General features: G+C 36.7%; 1 protein-coding gene across 1 annotated transcript in view; it reads left to right on the forward strand.

The window, feature by feature from the left end:
* The window catches only part of BLTP3B (bridge-like lipid transfer protein family member 3B), a 58481-nt gene that overhangs the window by 12224 nt on the left and 24047 nt on the right, over positions 1 to 22210 (forward strand). The window contains exons 2-9 of the mRNA XM_082309711.1: positions 4993 to 5155; positions 6255 to 6293; positions 9424 to 9515; positions 11058 to 11247; positions 13557 to 13697; positions 14265 to 14435; positions 15747 to 15927; positions 17297 to 17380. Coding sequence (XP_082165837.1) covers positions 4993 to 5155; positions 6255 to 6293; positions 9424 to 9515; positions 11058 to 11247; positions 13557 to 13697; positions 14265 to 14435; positions 15747 to 15927; positions 17297 to 17380 — 1061 coding nt within the window. The remainder of the gene's footprint in view (positions 1 to 4992; positions 5156 to 6254; positions 6294 to 9423; positions 9516 to 11057; positions 11248 to 13556; positions 13698 to 14264; positions 14436 to 15746; positions 15928 to 17296; positions 17381 to 22210) is intronic.

Genomic DNA, 22210 nt, shown 5'->3' on the forward strand with positions numbered 1-22210 from the left:
TGTGGCCTTCATTATACAAACGATAAACTTGTGCTTTCAGAGGAGTGTTTTCCCCTGTATTCTCTACTGTTTTGTGTTGTTGTTTTTGGTGGTTTTTGTTTGTTTGTTTGTTTTTGGTTTTTTGGTTTTTTTTTGTTTTTAGTTTCACTTCGTGGCCATCTTCTCCGCAAGCATGGTGGAGTGCTCCATTCAGAGCGCCAAGCCTGCATTGTCACAAGCAAACTTTAGAAAATAAATTTTTTCCCTTGTCTGAAATATTTATCTTCTGTGTAGGTTTTTAGTTGTTTTAGAGAGAAAAGAACTAAAAGAACTGTTGTGGTCCTGACAAAATACAATGATTGTAATTTATTATTCTACATATGATTCTTACTCCTGTGCTGTAATTGTGCAGTCTTTCACGCTTTTCACTAAACTCTTAGTCTGTACTCTGTCAATTAAAGTTGAACCATCTATCTAACTATGTGTGTGTGTGTGTGTATATATATATATAGATATATACCCAAGGGAGCTATATCAAGCTGCTTGTGATATTGATAACTTCATATTTCTGGATTCTTGCATTTAAAGTGTAAAATATTTTATAGCATTAGTCTACCTTATGGAATTGAATATTAAAACTTAATTGAAATTCATGAGATCAAATATAGTAATTCAAACCTCAAATTGTATGTTTTGAGAAAGGAAGGGTAGTTTATGAAATGAAAACTAAATCTGTGAAAACAGTTTTGCTAAGAATATCTTGTGGTATTAGCAAACCAAGTATGTATTGCCTCAATAACAATGATATCTTAGTGCCACAGCATAACAGTGTAACAGAAATTTTGGTGAACTCAACCATGTCCTTTATTTCCGTTCCTCTTGCCCTTCCCTTTTACTTTTCTCTGTTCTGCTTTATTCATTTCTTGTACCAAGTAGTGGGTATTAACACTCAGTCTGTTCCCTGGAAAAGGAACGTTAAGTCAGGAGTTCATGGGATGTTGTGTAGGCAAATGGCCCTGTTGTCGAGGCCTCTGCTCCCAGTTTGACCCAGTTTTTAAGGAGTGATTAACTCGTACTAAGGAATGAACACCAGGGTGAAAAACAAATGGCAAGCTGGCAGGGAGCTGTTTGCTTGCGCCAAGTCAGAGAGAAGAACATGTGCATGTCATGAAGTTGGTGACATTGTTAGTTCTGAGTAGTTATATGAAAAGCTCATAGAGAATTTTTAAATGTTTTTCCCCAAAGATTTCTCATCATGAAATATCTTGACACGAACAAAGATTTCTAATTACTATGTATTCAGAATTACATGATTCTACCCTAATTTTATGGCAAGTACCTCTCTGGTTTACCTAAAAATTGTATCATAAATATGATAGCCTAATAAGTTCTCAAAGTTCAAGCAATTAAGCATTCTAGGTTACAGTGCTGACTAAGAAACACAGTAGTTCTTTAGACATAGAGATAACTTGCCAACCTCCAAAGCTATGCTGCCTCCTCCTTAGATTTTGCCTGGCAATAAATATTAGAAAACTCCTCCAACACTAGAATATTTAGAATAATATTAACATTTAATTTAATAATAAAATTAAAAGTTATTAGTATTAAAATACTAAATTGCAGATTTTTATCTGGGTAACAATTTTGTCAGTGATGATTATACCGACTCATGCCAAGCTCGCTAGAGGTTGCACTAGACACACGTCAGCGTGTCTGTGGTACATCTTCTCCCTGAGACTCTGTTGACTGAGTGCAAAGCACACCAGAAAGAAGAGTCAAAGTACTCTGGCTCAGCGGGGCATGTCCTGGTTTGATGTACTGTGGGATCCTAGAACAATACCATTTGGAGAGTTGTGGTTGCCCTAAGGCTTTTTTTAATTTTTAATTCAAAATGCTGTTGTTCTTGTTTGACTCTTCTTTTAATTTTATGCATGAAGGTCTGAATTCTTGTAAATTCTAACTAATGGGTATGATCTCATTATGTTTTGCAGGGCTAGCTGCCCAAATAGGCCAACTTCTAATTATTTAGTTTTTAAGTTAGAGGCCACTGTATAAAACTAAAAGGTTTTCCTGCAAGTAGTATGAAATGGTTCTAAAGTGCTGAAAATATCCATCAGGCAAACAAAAGTGTGTTCTATGGAACAACTGAGTTTAGAAGGAGCTGGGAACTGGCACAGAAACTTAAAGCGTTGGCATCCTCAGTGGAAAACTGTCTCTGGACAAAGCAGATGTGGTTGTTGTATATTATGAAGTTACTATGGGTTTTGGGGAAATGCCACAGTCATCTCAGCATCCACTCATCAGTCACATTCCAGCCATGGAAGTGGAAGGAAGAGATCTGCTTCTAGAGGTGCCTACACCTGAAATACCTTCTTACAACTCACCTGTTAAGAATTTCTTTATGTGACTCTTGAGATGAAGGGTGTAGTCTTACAGGTGGAGATCCTCTTATGCTGGTCTGTGCTGAATGAAGCAGCACTCAGAGCATTTTTGCTTTTGCTGACTGCAGGAGAGCTAACAAATTCAAAGCAACACTTTCAGAAGAATTAAAAAAAACATGTAGAAATGGGGGAAAAATGATGTTCCTTGTTGAGATTGCTTTCCTTGTCCTTCTGCTCCTTGTTGGGAGGGACTGGCTCTTATTTTGTCTGTTTGAAGGATATCGGAAGTAACTCAAGATTGACTTTGCTGTCTCCATTTTCCTCCTTAATGGTATTTTGGTGTCTTTCGCACTGCGACGTTTGGAAACCCATTACTGTAGATCCTCTGGATTTCGCTGTGATGTGTCTGCAGTTGAGACCAAGATAATGGTTAGATCTGTCTTCAAGTTGAGTGGCATTTCTGGTGTGGCATAGCAACAGGGAACCCTGAGGGGGGACTTCTTCTACAGAGCACGAGTCTCAGGAGACTCTGTGCATGTGTGTAATGGCAGAATGTTTTGGCATTTGCTGTATGAGTGTGACTTTAAAATAACACCAATTTGTGATTCTTATGCTGACCCTCATCTAGAAAGTCAAGAGTGAGAGATACTATGATGTGACTGAAAACATTCAATGGCTGCTTTTTTTCTCCTAGGAATTTGAATTAGCTGAGTCAGATGAGACTTGTCAATATGATTTCTGAGATAAGAGGCTTTATATTTTGCAGTTACTGATGGGATGTGTTGCTGAGGCAGGTTATTCAGGTCTTCTCATTACTGTTTCTTGTGAAAAGGAACAAAGAAGGGTAACCAGAAAATGAAATAATTTTAAGTCCTTTATTCTCCTCATAATCTTTCTAAATGGAGCATTTAGAAGTACATTAGTTGTCAAGGAAAATATATTTGTCAATAGCCTTATCTTAAATATATTTTTGGTACTGAAATTATTAAAATATATTATTCATGAATCAAAGCTCATTCCTTCTGGATAATTTATGCCTTGTAAGCAATATAGAAATAACTGCAACACTTCTGTCATAAGAAACATGTCTAGTAGTATTTGTAAGTACATCCTGAATAATTTCAGACTTGGTATAGTAAAAAAAAAAAAAAAATTAACCAAACTTTTAATTCTGAACAAACTTCTTCCCCTGTGCACCTTCACCCCCAGATGTCTTGATCTTTCAGAGTTCCTCTTCATGATTAAACTGACAGGTGATGAAACTCTAAGTTTACGAAGTCTGGCTGAATGTTTCATAGGAGTGGTAAAATGGATGTTTACATGTTGTCAGGCTAGGTAAATGCATTTCCAAAGCTTACCATCACAAGAATGCAGTAAAGCAGTTGGACTGAGAAAATGCCTGCCATGTTTCCAGCCACGCTTGGAAACTGTTAAGAGGAAAAGCTTGCCAGCCTTTTTCACCTTCTTCCACCATCTCCCCCTGAGTATCTGACTGAAGGACCTTGTAATTCGGTTAGAAATTGGTCTCTTGAATGGGAAGCAAATGTCGGGGTTGCACCTCCTGGGGTGTTACTTCAGGGCGGTGTTCCCTCGTTGTGGACAGACAAACCCCTCGTTCCTCTCTGCCCGCAGAATAACAGTGCGGGGAGATTTCAGTGTGAAAAGTCACAAAGCGTAATGCAAACAGTAGTAGTTTCTACTACTAAGTCTTGTAAAATTAGACCCAGTTCATGAGCAGAAACAGTTTTCTGTGGCAGAAGGCAAGTGTGGTTAAGTATAGCCTATTCTTCAGCTTGTGGTAGATATAATGCTACAGCTGTTGGTTTGAGGGTGGAGTACCCATGATTTTGTGATGTTATCTCACAAGGATGTGAACCATTTGACTCAGTCCCAGAGATTATTCTATTGTATCAGCAAATCATAGCGCCTTTGAAGTATAATGAATTTTATTGCGTGTGTGCTCTTTTAAATAGTTACATTTCTTAGCCCCTGTATATCAGATTGACCTTTCAAGTTTTCATCCGATATTTTATATACACCATGCTATGTGTGTGTAAATATGTCTGTATGTATATTTCTAATTTATGTTATGAAATTCTATGATTAAACCTAATGAATATTGTAAATAAAGCTCTTCATTTCAAGATTTTAACTGTAAATATATGTAGAAAGATACTACTTATAAGGAGTAGCTTTTTCTTACTCCTCCTGAGTGAATTCTAAGCCACTCCTGCTTGCTCTAAGAATGACAGTATAAGTTGTAGAGGTTTTTTTTTTTGTTTTCTCCTTTTGAAAAACTAGAGAGTGAAATAGATTCACTTCTACCCTATATAGTTTAAAATAAATAGTTAAATACTTTGAATCAAGGACTTGTTTTTCTGGGTGATGGACAAATTAGAAGATACCTCATAATATATTTAATTTTGTTTATGTATTTTTAAGTGGAGTTAATGAGATGCAAAGATTTAGAGGGACAAAGCAATTCCATGGTACCATTTCTTTTGGGGGTGAAATTGTACCTAAGATGATTTCCTCACCCCCGGACCATTGCTTTAACTCCAATTGTCAGCTGTATGCGGAGCAGCTCTGATTGCTTTATATGCATTTCCTTAAGGTGCATGTTTGCTTTTAGGTTCACCAAAAATCTGTCGCCTGACAAGATCAACCTGAGCACATTAAAGGGGGAAGGTCAGCTGACCAATTTAGAGCTGGATCAAGAGGTGCTTCAGAACATGCTGGATCTTCCAACATGGCTTGCTATAAACAAGGTCTTTTGCAATAAAGCGTCCATTAGGGTGAGTATTTTATTGTGCTGGAATAGTAATTAGCCAAATTATTCTTTTTTTTTCCTTCTATCTCTGCAAACTTTCAAGCAACTTTGTTTTAATAGAAAATTGTGATGAGTGCTTGATAAAATTTTAGAGAAAAACAAAGATGTTACCATCAATAATTTCTTACTAATTTTTATTTCTCATGTGATGACATGAAATATGTATGGAAATGATGAAAATAAGCTGTGGGGTTTTTTAATTTTTTTTTTTTTCTTTCTGAGTAGAATTTATTCTTGCATGTTCTAAAATAGGGGTAGAGATAAAAGCTTGTGTTTGCCCATGGTAATTAGTCTACTATAATTATTTATTATTCTCTTTTTTTATGTGTTATTTCTTCTCTTTACCCCTGTCTTTCTATTGCTTTCCCGCTTGTTCCTTTCCTATTCCCAAAAATATCTTTCTGAGGGATTCTGGTCTCTATGGGAAATGTGGAAACACTCTACATCTAGTAGACATTGCTATTTTGGTCCTTTGTGGCTGCTAAGAATTGAAGCAATGTATATCATCTCTCCTAGATTATACTAATATGAGAGTAAGAAATGAAGCTATGGCTTGGTTTTGACACAAGTTATGATCTGGTCAAACTTTGGTACTTCTTCAGTCTTTCTGCACCCCTGGGCCCCCCCCCCCCCCCCATGGGAGATTGTCGTGATTTTTCTGAATACAGTGAACTTGATGCTTTGTTGCAGGCATCCAATTACTTGTAGGCCGACAAAGCAAATGTGGGTTTTCTTTCCTTTTAAAGGAAAGAATGTGGAAGACGGTGTTGCTTTTTCTGATGCTAGACAACTCAGTATTAAAGAGGCAGTCTATTTTGTTTCTCTGTTTTCTGCTCAGGGATTAAGTAGATTTTGAAGTTCTGTTTTTAACACCTAAAATAAATTTATGTATGTGCATAAATTTAGAGTATTTTCAGATAAACTTGATATTTTGAAAGTAATGCTATTCTGAGTTCAGGAGTTACAAATATAATTTAAATACATAAAACACATTCTAAACAAATGCTTTATTTTACTGTATTTTTAATATTTACTTTGCTTTAGAATAATGTTTTCCCTTGCAGATACCATGGACAAAATTGAAAACACATCCCATCTCTTTGGTGAGTTCTGAGATCAACTCCTAAATATACTCTGTGTAGCAGAATTTATCTCAAATATTTATATAGTTCTCTTGACTTGACTCTAGAAATAACTGACACATTAATGGGCCTTTACTAAGTGTTCTCTGGGTAGTGGCAGATCAAGACAAAATGCTTTAGAGTTTTGGTTGGTAGGTTTGTTTTCTTAATCTGTGGCTTTGGGCATCATCACTATAATGTTTGACTGTTACCTAATTTCTGTCAAGTTCTTCAGTCATTACATTTTAATTTGGGTTCGCCTGAAGGGAAGTTATTTGTCCAACTAATCCTTTTACAAGTTCTTACCTGTCTTTTGGAGCTATCTTTTCTAAGGACTTTTGTATTCTACATCTGTACTCTACCCGATGATGTCAGTTACAGCAGGTTTGATGCATATTAACATTTACAGGGTTTCTGTAACAGGCTAGGATTCAGGCTGGATATAAATGGGATGTAAAATGTGTAAATAGGACTCAACAACAATTAGAAGTAATGCAAATTATTGCATTTGTTTAATTTTGTTCTTTAAGTATACTAAGAAATGTGGTAGCACTAGAAGTGATTTGCTTGATGGTGGCTAAACTTTCTTAATATTGTTTACTTAGGAATGAATATTCCTTTAACTGTCATGCTTCCCAGACGTGCAGTGGATTCCTGAATGTGCTTGTCATTCCTTAGTTCTGAATCAGACTTGGGAAGGACATGTTGTTTTAAATACTTGATGCATTTGCTAGTGAGCCAGTTGTAATGTACCAATGTCTGTACCGCTTCTTCCTGACACGCAGAGCTTAAAGTGTGGTAATGCTGAGGTGGGATGAGTCAACCTCTTGACTGTAAGATGCAACTGCCAGATTAGGAAAGCAGTTTAAGCCGTGCTATTCTTAAAGATTACATACTTTGACCTATGGTAGCAAGGCCTGATTGTTTGCTTTGCTCCTATTGAACTTACATTAGCAGTCTTTGAGGCTAAGATAACTTTCAAGGTCACCTTTTTTACATAAAGCCTGCCTTGAATAAGTGCATTAAATTGATAACAAAAGTTCACTCTTCAGTGGTAGACTGCACAACCGCCTTTTTGACTTCTAAAGGCAGGTGAATTCAATGGCCTAAATGTCCCATTTCAGCCCTTTATTACATCACTGAACTTCCGCTATTTTGGTGGGGATATTTTTGCTGCTGAGAGTTTGATTAAATTGGAACAGCATCCTCTGTTTGCATAACTTAGGAGGTAACTAGAACCCACTCGTCTAGCCAAAGGTACTTTCACCGAGCTGAGTTGCCCTTTATGAAAATCTGTCTGTGAACATAGTGGCTAAGTTATCTTTGCTCATAATCAATTTCTGTTTCTATATGATAAACAATATAATTTTGAGGGTGCTTTGGGGACCCAGGGATGCTATGCAGCAGTTTTTCCTCTATCAAAGTACTGTAGTTGCCAGTGAGAAAAGAATAGGCAGATATCTACATCCAGGTGTTCTTTGTTAACTCCTATTTATATTACACAACTCCTTAAATCACTGCCCTACTGTTCTTTGCAGTAGTCATGTAGTGAAGGAAATTGTTCCAAAGGTCTTAATTTAAGAAACCTTAAAAGAGTGGTCAAACATCCAAAAATGTTAGGATAACCAGGAGAAATCTTGGCTTCCCCCACCCCCCACCATCCTCAGACTAAGGGACTGGTTTTTTTCTTGTTGTTTTTTGCTCTGTTGTTGGTTTGCAAGGCAAGTTATTCATTGAGACAGCTGAGAAAATAATTTTAAAATGTCCAAATTTATTGTTAACAGCTAATGCTTCCCTTTAAGCATCAAAATATAGTGAAGTATAAATAAATCCAGACTAGAGAGTTTATGAATTCCTAGGTAGTAGTCAGGGCATTTCATGGATAAGGGTAGCACAGAAAAATGTTTGTGGAGCAAGTGGATTGTAAGACAGGCACAATTAACACAATATAATAATAAATCCAGTAGGTAGGGCAGGTTGAATGATGAAAAATCCAAAATTGAGGACTAAGCTTTTTAGCATGGTTTGTCTGACTAAAGAGATGGTAAGTGGAGGAATTCAGAAGGGGTGGTATAAAGTCAGAACTAGACAGGGAAGTAATATTAGCTGTTGTGTTTTGAATGAGCTTCCAATGGGACAAGATTTCAGAACTATAAGCCTTAAATTAAGAGCCTTCCCAGGTTGTATGATAAATTTAGGTCACAAACATTGTAATGTAAGTTAGGAGATTCTTGAATTTATTCAGTTGCTGGGAATAAGGTTTTGCATTTGGTTCGTTCCCATTCTGTTCACCCTCCTGTTAGTATACATTATTTATAATGTGTGTTATAGTTCTGCTATTTAAATACAGCCTTCAGTTAAAATAGGATTTAGGCGTCTCATTCCCTTAATTCTCAGCTTCTTTTGTAAGGGTCCCACCTCAAGTACAAAGAATACAATAATAGCATACTATTTTACTGTAATGTGATGTGTTGCAAATTACACTAGAATATATCTTTTTAGAAATTACTTGTTTTACTAGATCGCCTAGGGATTCATATACACACACAGAGTGTATACACACTCATGTATATATTATGTATATTTAGATTTTGTTTTAAAGATGCAGCACAAAACTTCATCTACTATGATGAATTTTAGTGGACTAGTTTCAAGTATTTTCCATTAAAATTTTCTGAACTTATTGAACCATTTAGAAAACTCGGAGGGTATTACGTATTTCACTGAAAGAACAACCATATAGGAAGAAAACCTAGATGAATAAGCATTAAATCATGCCCTTTAAGAAATGCAATTTTCGAAAGTGTGTTTGATGGATAAATAATACTCAGGGGCCAAGAATTCTGTAATCCAATATTTGACTGGGAAGGTCTGTTAGAATTCACAAAATTTAAGAATTTATATGACCAAATTAAAAAAAAAAGAGAATTCTGGTACGTTACAAAAGTTTCTGTGGAAATTGACATGGTAAGAAATGTTTTATGTATATTTCAGAAAAATTATTCAAGTGATTTTTTTTTGTTTGGTTGGTTGTTTTTTGTTCTTCATATGTCATCTATTTACTTTGTTACCTCTTAGGTCTCCAATTTTTTGTTTTGTTTTGTTTTTCAAGTCTTTGGACAAAGTTGTAATGGAAATGAGCACATGTGAAGAGCCACGTGCCCCTAATGGACCCTCTCCTATAGCAACTGCATCCGGACAGAGGTCAGTGATGATACTTACATGTAATTGATCAAAAAAAGTTTAAATTAAATTTTGAATTACTATAAAACAGTTAGATCCCCTGTGAATTTCCAGAAGTATATAGGCTTGCAGCTTGCCATTTCCATCTCTCCAAAATTTTATTCCTTGTGGGTGGAGTTACATATGTATAGTGATAATGGAACTATCCAGACCCAAGCCTGGAAAGAACATCTGAACTATGTGTGGAGCTTCCTAAGCGTGTTTCATATGGGTGCAACTACTGCATCACAAATTTACCAAGTTTAATTGATATTAAGTCTTTTGAAAATTAAAGATATCTTGCCTTCAACCTGTTTGGAAAATACATATAATGTTGGGGTGCGTGGGTTTTTAAAAATTTATATTTTTACTTTGTTTGGTCTAAAAAACAGTATTAAGGGCTATTTGTTAGTGTGGTGTTTTAAAGTTCTATTTCCTTTATTGTATCAGCCAAATCTTACTGAAAGATTTAATGCACACTATATAGCCCAAAAGTCAAGTAATTTGGTGGGACAATATAGCATTATGTCAGTGATTTCCACATCCCCCACCCCCCCAATCACTTCCTTTTTATGAACCCAGAGCATTTTTCAGTGGGCATAGGGACCCATATACAGAGAAACAAATTTGATGATACAATTGCTTTTCTTATTTTAACTTCTGCGTAATATGTAGAAGTAGTCCTTGAGCCTCTATGTCTCCTAGGGTACAGCTTGAAAATCATTGCCATAGAGATTCTGTGTAGGATGTAAGTTATAAAAAGGAAAAGGAATGACAAACCACATAAACTGTACTTTTAAAATAAGCAGAAAAAAAAAATGCCAAAGACAAAAAAATTTAGATGTTAAAAGAATATTTAAAATACAATTTTCCATTCACTAATCTAAAAGATTCAGAACGCATAAGATATTTTTATTAAAAAATTAATTGCAACTGCTTTATCGTTTTTAGTACTGGAATGCATGTTGATTTGGTGTAGAAATGTAACCACCATTTAGGATGCCTTTCTTTTATGAAATGAAACAAAGCAAAGTTTTTATACTGTTTTGCATATATGAAAGATACTCGTTTTAATGGGCGGAATAACTTGGCTTATAGAGATAAATACTAACCAGATTGGAATTGTCAAATAATTCAGTTGACATTAATTACTCCTTATGTATACATAAAGAAGAGTAAGATTTCCATGTAATGCTGTTGGCTGTTATTCTTACATATTTTACTTTTTATGCATTTATGTATATGTATAAAAATATCATGGAAAAAATTGCATTAATTGTTATGCTTCATGGAGATTGATCTTGGTCCAAAATAAGTTCTTTAACGACTATTTTGAGATTAGGATCATAGGGTGGAAATTATTGTAAACTAGATCGAGTATATTTAACAAAAATTCATAACTGGAGAATACATTAGGAACTTATTTTATGATTTGTTTCATGTTGTATTTCAACTGTTTAATAAGTTTAATTTTGTGCCCTTTCATTAGGTGTGTATTTAATATGTTGACATTTCACTTTTTAGTGAATATGGCTTTGCTGAAAAAGTGGTAGAAGGCATTTCAGTTTCTGTGAACTCCATTATAATAAGGATTGGTGCAAAAGCCTTTAATGCTTCATTTGAACTTTCCCAGCTGAGAATATATAGTGTAAACGCAAACTGGGAACATGCTGACCTCAGATTTACCAGAATACAAGAAGCTCAACGTGGAGAGGTAAATACTATCTTTTACTAATTCTTTTTCCTTGTTATTGTGGTAAAGGAGGAAGAAGTTGAATTGCAACCTTATACAGTCTAGGAAACATGCTGTGACTGGGAATGGAGGCATTCTGTGCTCAGTAATTTCAGCTGTCCTCCAGGAACACGAGGATGTAAAAATGGTGGATGTGAGTCAGATCAAATGTCATGTCTCTGGCAGGGGCCAAAGTGGGTGCTTAGGGAAGAGCCAAGACCAGGGCAAGCATATGTACTGTTCCCCTCTTATGTTCTCCAAGCTTGTGACCATTTTAAAATACAAACTAGACCAGACTTGAAGAGTACTGAAAGAAAAAAGAATAGTATATTAAATGTGGAAGGATAAGGCGTTGTGCTATTTTTTTAATTATTATTTTTAAAGCTTTAACTCATTATTTATTTGCTTGTGAGGGTTTACCTAGTAAGGAATTTTTTTTTTTCTTTAAGCAGTTTTAACTGAATTTTAATAAAGTTCCTATGCAAGAATTAAATATTTTTTCTTGGAATAACGAAATCGTATGTATACAAATAAATAATAGAAGTAAAGTGCATTCTTTTCTACTGTCTGGGAGAATTTAACATGTAAGTCCTAGACTGGTGTACACCATTCTTTTGCTTTCTCCCATGTAACCAAAGTAAGATGTATACTGAGTGCAGGGTTGATTCTAAATATTGTATGTTGTATTGAGAAAGACTTATTTTAGCATGTATCTGGCCTTGGATAAATAGGTGTTTCAAATTTTGCCCATGTTTGCCCATTTAGAGATGATTATTCCGGAACAAACAGTTTACTCAGAGTTAAGGAGTCTGGTAGTTGCTTTTTATGTTGGGAAAGAAACTGCAAGAGAATGTTAGTTAAAAATACCACAAAAACAGTAAGTTGAAAACTATTTTTCTGACAGTTTGTCTTTCCTGCAGCTTATCTGTGTGCTAATACTCATGTGTTAAGGAGGTCTAAAGAGGAAGAATTAAAGTTTGACTAGATGGAATTTTGTATTGCCATGTTTTTTGATTTTGTGCTTTTTAGGAAGAATTTGATTCTGAATAGTCACCCCATACACCACAGGGCTTTCCTTGGGGAATGTTCTTTTTAGTGCAATGAATTCTGGAAATACAAATGCCTAGAAACTGCAGTGAATGATTTGTTAGCAGTAAATTGCGTGAAAAGGTGAAAAAACAAAACCGACACTGTACTATAAAGATAACTTGGGCTAAACTACATTTTTAAGGGAGTAAGCTTTTAGCTTTGCACTGTAGTTACACTCTTAACGTAGTAAGGAATCTCCTTAGAATGTTTTTAGAAGATTCCATTCATGCTGTATCTCCTGGATGAGGAGGGTAGGTATTCTGCTTTTCTGCAAATAGTATTTTTCAGGCTACTTTGCATTGTGCCTTTCCGTCTTGCTCACTTACTGTGTGTGCCTCCTTCCCAAACACACTGGGTACGTTTTACTTAAGTCTCTGCTTATATTTGCAGAACATAAGCTGTACAGTTTTCAAATTGACTAGAGAACGACAGCTGAAAAATAAGACACATATGAAACAAACTCTTTCCTCTTCTGCTTTCCCCATGGCTGATCTTTTTTTATTTTTTTTTCTTCAGAGAGTAATGCAGGAGGAAGTTTTAGGGAAGCTAGAATTAACATTTTCTCCTTTTGATGTCCTGTTGATTTGATGTTCTCCATGATGTTGCTGCTGGACAATCGCTCATTTTCCTGTATTTGATTTTCAATATCCATTTGTACTTGCTGCTCTTGTAGCATTATTCTAACATTTGCTTGCTGTGTCTTCTAGAAATCCATGTAATGGATTCAAAGCTTTTGGGGTCTACATGGCATACAATGTGCTCAATGTTTAACTTTCTCTTTTAACTGACATAAAACACTCCAAAAACCTCTCCCATCCTGTAGCTTTGCTTCCCTCCCTTCTCTTTTCCTATATACTAGGATTTAGCATTTTGAAACTAAACTACGCAGTACGCAGTAATTATGACCTTTGTTTTCTTCCGAATATTTTGAATACTGCTTGTTACCTCTGCCTGCATGGAACTAGCTTAACATTTCTGTGACATTTTGGAGGTAGGGAGAAGGATCAGGGCTTTACTTCCTGACACCTGTAAGTGGAATAGCAAGTGACTTTTATTTGTTCTGTTCATATGGCTCTGCATGAAGGATACACGTGAGTGAGTGTGTGTGTGTGTATGTGTGTGTATATACATACACATGCACATGCTTAGGTGCAAGTGAACTATCATATCACATGAAGGTGTTTTTTTCTCTCTCTTTAAAGGTTTTGACTTTTAAAGAAATCAACTGGCAGATGATCAGAATAGAAGCAGATGCAATCCAGAGTTCTAAGCATGAAATCATGAGTGCTCCAGTTCGACTGATTACTAACCAATCAAAAATTAGGGTCACGCTTAAAAGAAGGGTAAACTTGAAAAGTTTGAAATCTTTTATTATTTTATGAATTCATTTTTAACTCATGCTCTTAATGCATACATGTGCATAGTAAAGGTTTTAAATTTAAGCCATATAAAAGGTAGAATTCCCTGAACTAAATTTTTAATAACATATAATTGGTAAGACTGTAGCGTTTGCAAGAAATATTGCAGGCAGAATTTGAAGACGAAGACTTTGTACAGGTCCTACTAATGAAATTGTTTGATCTGCAGAGCTTTGTTTATGATGATGCATATTGTCTTACCTCTCTAGATTTGGGCAATATTTACATTACTTAAGTTTAGAGAAATGCATCGGTTTAATATTAACTCATGCCAAAGAAATATCAAGTGAGGCATAAATATACTATATCTTAGGTACTTTTTAGTTAATGAGAGGAATAAAATTTAAAATAAAAAATATGTTTGTTATTTATATGGAAGAAATTTGCTTTTTGGGAAGTGTGGTTTTGCATTCAACTTTTTCCTTGTATTTGATATAAGAAATGTAAGTATTTAACGGACCCATTTGACTTGTTTAAATTTTTATTCTACAGTTGAAGGATTGTAATGTAGTGGCATCAAAGCTGGTTCTGATTCTGGATGATTTGTTGTGGGTCTTGACTGATTCTCAGTTGAAAGCCATGGTGCAGTATGCCAAATCTCTTAGTGAAGCCATAGAGAAATCAACAGAACAGAGAAAAAGCTTGGCTTCTGAAACAGCACAGGTATGATAATTGATTGTCTCACTATATCATTATCAGGTGTTCTAAAATACAACACAGTGTGGTTAGTTGTGTTAATTTATTTCAGAGAATGTTCAGTTACTCATTTTTGTTCAGCTGTATATCTTAAATTACATTGGGAATGAATCACAGTAGTACAAAACAGACTTTATTTTACAAGGTTTTGTGTGTTGGTGTTAATCGCAGGAAAGAAAACAGTTGTATTTCTTTATCCATGTACAGAGTATTTAGACTTCTGTATTTACTTAACAGTTGATTAACTGTTTAGTAAATTTGCCCTCCAAATCTTTTCTGCTTATGAATTAAAATAATTAAGACACACGAAGGTAACCTTAATGGGTGGATAGATATGCTTACTATAATGATTTAAAGTGCTTGTCCAGTTTGTTTTCATGGTAGTGAAAAAATTAGCTTTTAGTAAGAGCTTTCCTTCATGCAGCTCTCTTGTTGGAATATATAGTGTAAAAATAATTCTACTTCTAACGTATTTCTGCTGACATAGATGTGATATTGATGCTGCATGTAAGATAGTCTTATGTAAATCTTGGTCGTCTTTCAGCATGCACAGCCGACTAGACCAACTGGGCTTTGTGAGTGTTAGAGGGAGGGACCTCTTCTTGTCTGTGAAGAAGCAGCACAAATCCACTGATAAAAGATAGTCCTATAAAAATAAAACATAATTTATTACTAAGGCTGATTGAGTGAAGAAATTTATATAGAATCTCTTACACTAAAGCTAGTGTACTGTAATGGAGAGTTCCGTTCTTGTGGTGGTCCTGGTGACTTACAATGTGATTTGATGGTTTAGCTACAGCAGTCTAATGGTTAGCTGTTACTGAGCAGGGAGGTCCTGATTCTTCAATTCCCTGTACTTACTTCTCACCAATTCCCTGGTACTGGCCCACGTTTGACCCTATTGTGATGTAGTTTGGGGAACTGAACCAGCAGAAATGAGCCCAACAAAAAATTGATTGTTTTCTGCTGGTTTAGTTCCCTGAGCAGCTTGCAACAAAAGTTAGAAAAATACCAGTGCTGCAAGTGACAGACGTGTAAAGAAGTGTGGGAGAAAGGGGGAACAGGGGATGCACTGGCATTGCCTCTTTGTGACACCTAGCTATTAGCCTAACTTAGCTTTATTCTAAAACAGCACACTTAAATCTCACTAACGATCCAAGGTGAATGCATGTGGTGCAGATTTTTCCGTATTTCAAAGGCCTGTTTTGAGTAGGTAAAAGGCTACTTATGCTTGAAAGGAAGGATAAACTTTATAAATCAATATGACTATTTTTTCAGAGCTCTGCCCCTGCACCCAGCTCTCAGCAGGTGAAAGCGCACCAGACAACAGCAGCACCTGATCAAAATGATGCAATAGTAAAATTGTTTAATGATTTTGATGTTAAGGAAACTTCTCATCACTTAGTAATTTCCCATTTGGACCTACATATATGTGATGATATCCATTCTAAGGAAAAAGGTAACTTTTTTTTTAAATATGCCTGTGAACTGTAATAGTCTTTAGAAGACATTTTGAGGAATATAATAATGTTAATCAAGAATCTGTAATTATTTTAGAAGAATATTCAGAATTCTCTTCAGTGTCTGTAGACACATTTAAAATTAGCTAGATGCCTCTATTAGGACAACATTTCATTATTAAATGTAATTATTTTAGAATAAATGTAATAAAAACTGCTAAGAGTGCTAGTAGCTTCAGTGCATTTCCTGTACTCTAGAAACTGATTCTGTCCAGTCTGATTGTTACTGCTGTTTTTTTCTTTTATATTATAAGCTAACTGGTTTATAAAGAATGCAGTTGCAACATTACTGTGGCTTGAAAGGGTCACTATACAATCTGCTTCTGTAATACTCTTATAAAATACAGACTAATAAAAGAGCAGTCCTCTTTGTGTTACTAAATTAGAGAATTTGCTATGCTCTGCAGCACATACAAAGAATGGAACAAGTGTTCTGTGGCCTTACAATTTTGTGTGTAATACTTGTACTTTGGTTGTTGGTTTTTGTTTTTTTTTTTTAGATGAAAGGCTATTGCATATTGCCATATTTAGAATCAGAAAAAAGAAGACAAATGACACTTCTTTCATGCCTTTTAAAAGTGATTAGAAGAGAGTGACATACCAGTGTATATCCAAGGAGCTGGGTAGTCACTGAAAAAATTATAGAGGCACACAAGGTCTGCTGAAGAAAAGAGTACGAAAAACTTAGGTTTTAGCAAATGTGTTTCTTTGATTAGGGAAGATACTTGCAGAGCAGCAGAGCATAAGGTTAACTGGCTAGAGACGTATTTCCTTACTTGTGGCATATCTACTGCAGTTGGGATTTTTATCATTCTTGGTGAGATTTCTTTATTGGTCTTTAAATTTAGCAGCGGAAAAATCAGAACAGAGGACTCTCAGAAGACCTCTTCACTGCAATAATATTTGTCAAATAAAAGAAAACAAATTATATTTACAGTAGTCTTGAAAGTAAATGTTGACTTTGAATGACTGATCATAATCATATATTCAGTGTGAAAAGTTTTTTGTTTCAGAAAAACTGCAGTAATTATGTGTTCAAAGAGTTGTCTTTACTTTTTAATAGTATTTAAAACAATATGCAATTTGTTAGTAGTGACCGAGTACAGAACACGGAGTTCTACAAGCTGATCTTTAGAAACCAGTGAAGACTGCCTGAATGAAAATTTTGAGGGAAGATAATGAGGTTGTAAGGAGAACCAGTAAAGGGGAGGAAGAAGTAGCTGTTAAGTGTTTAAAGGAATGCACCAACATGAGAACTAACATGCTAAATACAATATCTGCAGAGCTGAGCATTGTTTCATTTTACAGACTCAAATAGACGTGTTACAGGAGGGGCCATGCAGCTTTCCTTCAGCTATTTAACAGTGGACTATTATCCATTTCACAAAGCAGGTATGAAAGTGAGCATTTTATGAACCACCTGTGAATGTAACTATCTTGCTTCAATACTAAAAAATTTGCGTGTGCGTGTACGGCTTGGATAATGATGTTCTAAGCATTTGAAATACACACCTTTTTATTTCTTTCTATATGCAAAAACAAACAACAAAAGCAACAACCTGGGAACCAATTCAATTTCTGTGAATGAGCTATTTTAGACCAAACACTTTTCACTGTTCTGTTTGGTTAACAAACCAGTGTTTACACATTTCTGACATGAAAAGAATAGTGTGTTGACAGAGGAAGGCAATATGGCAGAATGAGAATGCACTAATTGGATATTTGCAAGAGTCAATCTGCTAGATTTTTTTTCCATATAGAAGTCTATCATTTTATGTCCATTTCCAAGCAATGTTTTGGTTTATATTTTATTTTGCTAAAAAAGAATCCCAGTGTGTAGAGGTTCAATTGTATAGCCTTTTGTTAAGGAATTGTTATTAAACAGATGTTAGCAATTTCTAAAGAAGCATTTCTTAGAAATCATTTCTAGTAAATATGTTTTTCAGAAATCTAAAAAATTTAGGAGAGACAAAATAAGTTTGTGGTTGAATTTGAGATCAAAGGCAATCCAGTACAGTGGAGGGGCTTTTAGTTGGTAGGGGTTTGGTTGTGCTTTGTTTTGCTTTTTACTAACACAGATCAGTCAGTCATTTTGGAGTGATTATCCGCATACGTTAAAGATGTGCATTAGCTGTAACTTGCCTCATGTCCTTCTTGTCACTCATGGTTGCAGGTGGAATCCTGTAATGTCAATCTATTTCGTTCATAAGTACCAAGTATAGTTTTTGCACCTTAAAAAAAAATGTAATTTAGCATAGGTCAAATAAACATACACAGCCACAGAAAAGAATATGCTTAAGAAAACCAGTATTCGTCCTTTGCTATAGATTGGCCTAATATGGTTTGAAATTTGTGATATTGGTTTTGTGCCCTATAAAAGTGGGACCTTAAGTTACAGAGGTTTAACACATGCCTGTTTTGTGACCCAGCTATGGTTTTCATTTACTGTCACTTCTGATTCCTACTGTGTCTAAATCAGGGTCTGATCTGTCTATGATTTCTGTGAGCTCTCCTCAGAGAAAATGTAGAGAACCAGGAAAATAAATAAATTGGGTTTTTTGGAAGGATTCTTAGCCGGATTGAACCGTGCACTGTAGGCTCTTGGATGGGCACATTAGAAGCTCACTGAGAATGCTTTTAGGTAATGGCTACATAGGACATAACTCTTCTCTTCTCCAGGCTAAATGATCCCAGCTATGTCAGCCTTTCCTTGAAAGGTGTTCCAGTCCCTTAAGTATCTTTGTGACCGTTTGCTGGACTCACTCCAGTAAGTCCATGGTCAGCTTGTACTGGGGAGCCCAGAACTGGACTAGATGTAGTCTCACCAGGGTTGAGCATAGGGCATGGATCACCTCCCTTGACCTGCTGGCAATGCTTTTCCTAAGCAGCCCAAGGTGCTGTTGGCTTTCTTTGCATCAAGGACACGTTGCTGGTTCACGTTGAACTTATCGTCTCAGGTTTGTTGGTTTTTTTTTTTCTGCAAAAGTGCTTTGCACCTGGTCAGCCTCTAGCCTGTACTCCAGATGCTTGACTTAGATTTCACTTTGAAGTTCATGAGGTTACTGGTGGGTCATTTTTCTAGCCTTTTGAGGTCTCTCTGAATGGTAGCACAACCACCTGGTGTATCAAACATTCCTCCTAGTTTTGTACCATCTGCAAAGCTGTTGAGGGTGCACTCTGTCCCATCATCCAGGTTATTAATGAAGATAGCCCAAGTATTGGCCCTGGGGGTCTACTATGGGTGATTGCCTCCAACTGGACTTCATGCTGCTGATCCCAACCCTTGAAGACTAACAGTTTAGCCGTTTTCCAGTCCACCTCACTGTGTACTTACCTAGTCAGTACTTCATCATTTTGTCACTGAGCATGTTACAGACAGTATTGAAGCCTTGCTGAAGCTGAAGTAAATGACATCCACTGCTCTCCCCTCATCCATCAAGCCAGTCATCTCATAGAAGGCTGTGAAGTTCATCAGGCATGATTTCTCCATCATAAATCCATGCATGTGTACTCCCACTCACCTTCCTGTCCTTAATGTATTTTGAAATGGTTTCCAGGATTATCTGCTCCTGTTTCCTTCTGTTACCTTCTTCCATTACCTTCTTTGAGGTGAGGCTGACCAGCCTGTTGTTCTTTTCATCCTCCTTCTTGAAGATAGGAATGACATTCAATTTCTTCCAGTCCTCAGGAACCTTTCCTGATCACTATTCAATGGTAACCTTTCAAAGATAATTCAGAGTGGCCTCCCTATGACATTGGTCAGCTCTCTCAGCACTTGTTTGCATCTCATCAGGATCCCATGGACTGGCGCATGTCTGAGCTGTTTAAATGTTTCCATAGTTAATGCTTCTCTGCTGAGGGGAAGGTGGAAGGTTTCTGTGCTCCAGACTTTCCCAAAGGTCTCAAGGACCTGGGAATTCTGAAGGCAAGTGTCACCAGTGAAGACTGAGGCGAAGAAGGCATTGGTTACCTCAGCCTTCTCCATGTTGTTTGTCACCAGGTCCCCGTCCCATTCAGCAGCAAGCCCAAGCTTTCCTTACTCTTCCTTTTGCTGGTGATACAGCTATAGAAGCCTTTCTTGTTGTCCTTAATGCTGCTCATTAGATTCAACTCCAGATAGGTTTTGGCGTTCCTAACATCATCCTCCATATTCTTTTTGGGTAACCTGATGCTGTTTCCGCATCTTAGTATACTTCCTTTTTATCGTTGAATTTAGTCAGGAGCTCCTGGTTCATCCACACAGGCCTCCTTCCACATTTGCTAGATTTCCTGCTTCTCAGGGCGGACTGTTCTTTGGCTTGGAGGTGATTCTTGAACATCAACCAGCTCTCCTGGACCCCTCTTCTGGCCAGGGTTATATCCCACGAGATTCTTTCAGGCAGGCCAAAGGCTACTCTCCTGAAGTCCTGGGTTGTCATTCAGCTTTTTGCTTTGTTCCTTCACCTTGGAATCCTGAACTCCGACATGTCATGGTCACTGCAGCCAGGGTTGCCCCGACCCTTCACATCACTGACCAGTTCTTCCTTTTTTTTTTTTTTTTTTTTTTTTTTTTTTTTTTTTTTTGTAAGAATTGGGTCCAGCAGAGCACGTGCTCTCTTTGGCTCCTTGATTAGGAGGCAGACATCAATGCACTGAATGGATTGCTTGTGTCTCGCTGTGTCGTCCCTCCAGTGGATACTGGGGTGGCTAAAGTTCCTAATGAGGACCAGGCTCTGTGAACATGATACTTCTTCCAGTTGTCTGAAGAGAGCCTCATCATCTTCCTAATCAGATGGTCTGTAGCAGACATCCACCACGACATCATCCATGTTGGTCTGCCCTCTAATCCCAACCTGTAAGTGCTCAGCTGGCTGATCATTCATCCCAAGACAGAGCTCCATGTGTTCCCACTGATCTCACTGAAGGGGCAACTCACCCCGCTTGCCTTCTTGGCCTGTGCTTCCCAAAGAGCCTGTGTCCATTCTTCGCAGCACTTTGTTGTGTGTGTGCTATCTCACTAAGTCTCTGTGATCCCAATGAGATCATAGCCCTGCAACTGCATGCAGATCTCTAATTCCTCCTACTCCCACATGTTCCTCATGCTGCATGTGTTAGTGTGCAAGCACTTCAGAGAGGCACCTGCCCATACTGACTTCCCAGAAGGAGTATGAGAGCTTTCCCTATAATGCTGCTGTCCTGTAGGTACTTCAGAGTTTGTGTGTGTATGCTTGGGGAGACCCCACTTCAGCCCTGTTTTGGAGAATCCCAGCTTCATGGACTTGAATTTAATGTATCTGCCGTCTTGCTCTCTTTCTGTTTTCTTCCCTCTTCCTTTCTCTTCTTCTTTAGCTAGAAGGATGTGAATAACCATCAAAAGGCTGTGAGGCAGGAGGGTGGGGAAAAATGAAATCTCTTGTGATAGGGCCTCCCCCAAGTTTCTTCCATGTTGAAATCTTTGCATTTAGACTTGAAATCACAATATTTTCCCAAAGCATTTTTCTATTTTAGTAGCAACCATATCTACTCATCCCCAGCGTAAGTATCCAAAACCTCTTTAAGCCCCAAATAAAGTAAGTTTTCACATGCTGGTATTTAAAGAGTGATGTACCACTTGATAGTTATTTGTATTGCATCCTTATTATTGAACAGGTTAGTAGACTGTCTTCACAGGGACTATTTGAAGAGCTCTCAATTTCTTTCAGAGGTTTAAATGCTTGACCAACAGAAACATGTTAGGAATAAAAGAATTTCCACTGGGCTTGATTTTTGAGGCTGGTCGTGCTGCAGCACTGATTGAACTTACCTTCTTGTTTGTGTGCCATAAAGGTGCTAGAGAGCCAAGACAAAAAGAATACATTTCTGGAAAGGGACCAGGAACTTCTTAGGACACAGTTCTGGCAGGAAAGATAAGCTTGGAAAAAGTGAGCATGAGAACATTGTTCTGTTACTTGCTCTCACATTTTTTTTTCAATTAAACATTTTTTTTGCATGTTCTCACATATGATATTAATGTGTCATCAAATCTCTCTGAACTGGAAATATTCAGTGATGTTTTGAGCATTAGTTAGTGGTGCTAAAAGTCAGGTGGCAATATTGGTTTCTGAGTGATTTTGTTAAGCAGTGAGACTGTTTTTATGTAATATATAACTTCTGTTTTAACGTGTTATAACTTCTGTTGTTTTATAGTTACAGCATGCAATGAGTTTATATTTTGAAGAATAATTGTGAAATAATGGAAGCTTG

The sequence above is a fragment of the Platalea leucorodia genome (assembly GCF_965183815.1).
Source record: "Platalea leucorodia genome assembly, chromosome: 4".
Lineage (NCBI taxonomy): Eukaryota > Metazoa > Chordata > Aves > Pelecaniformes > Threskiornithidae > Platalea > Platalea leucorodia.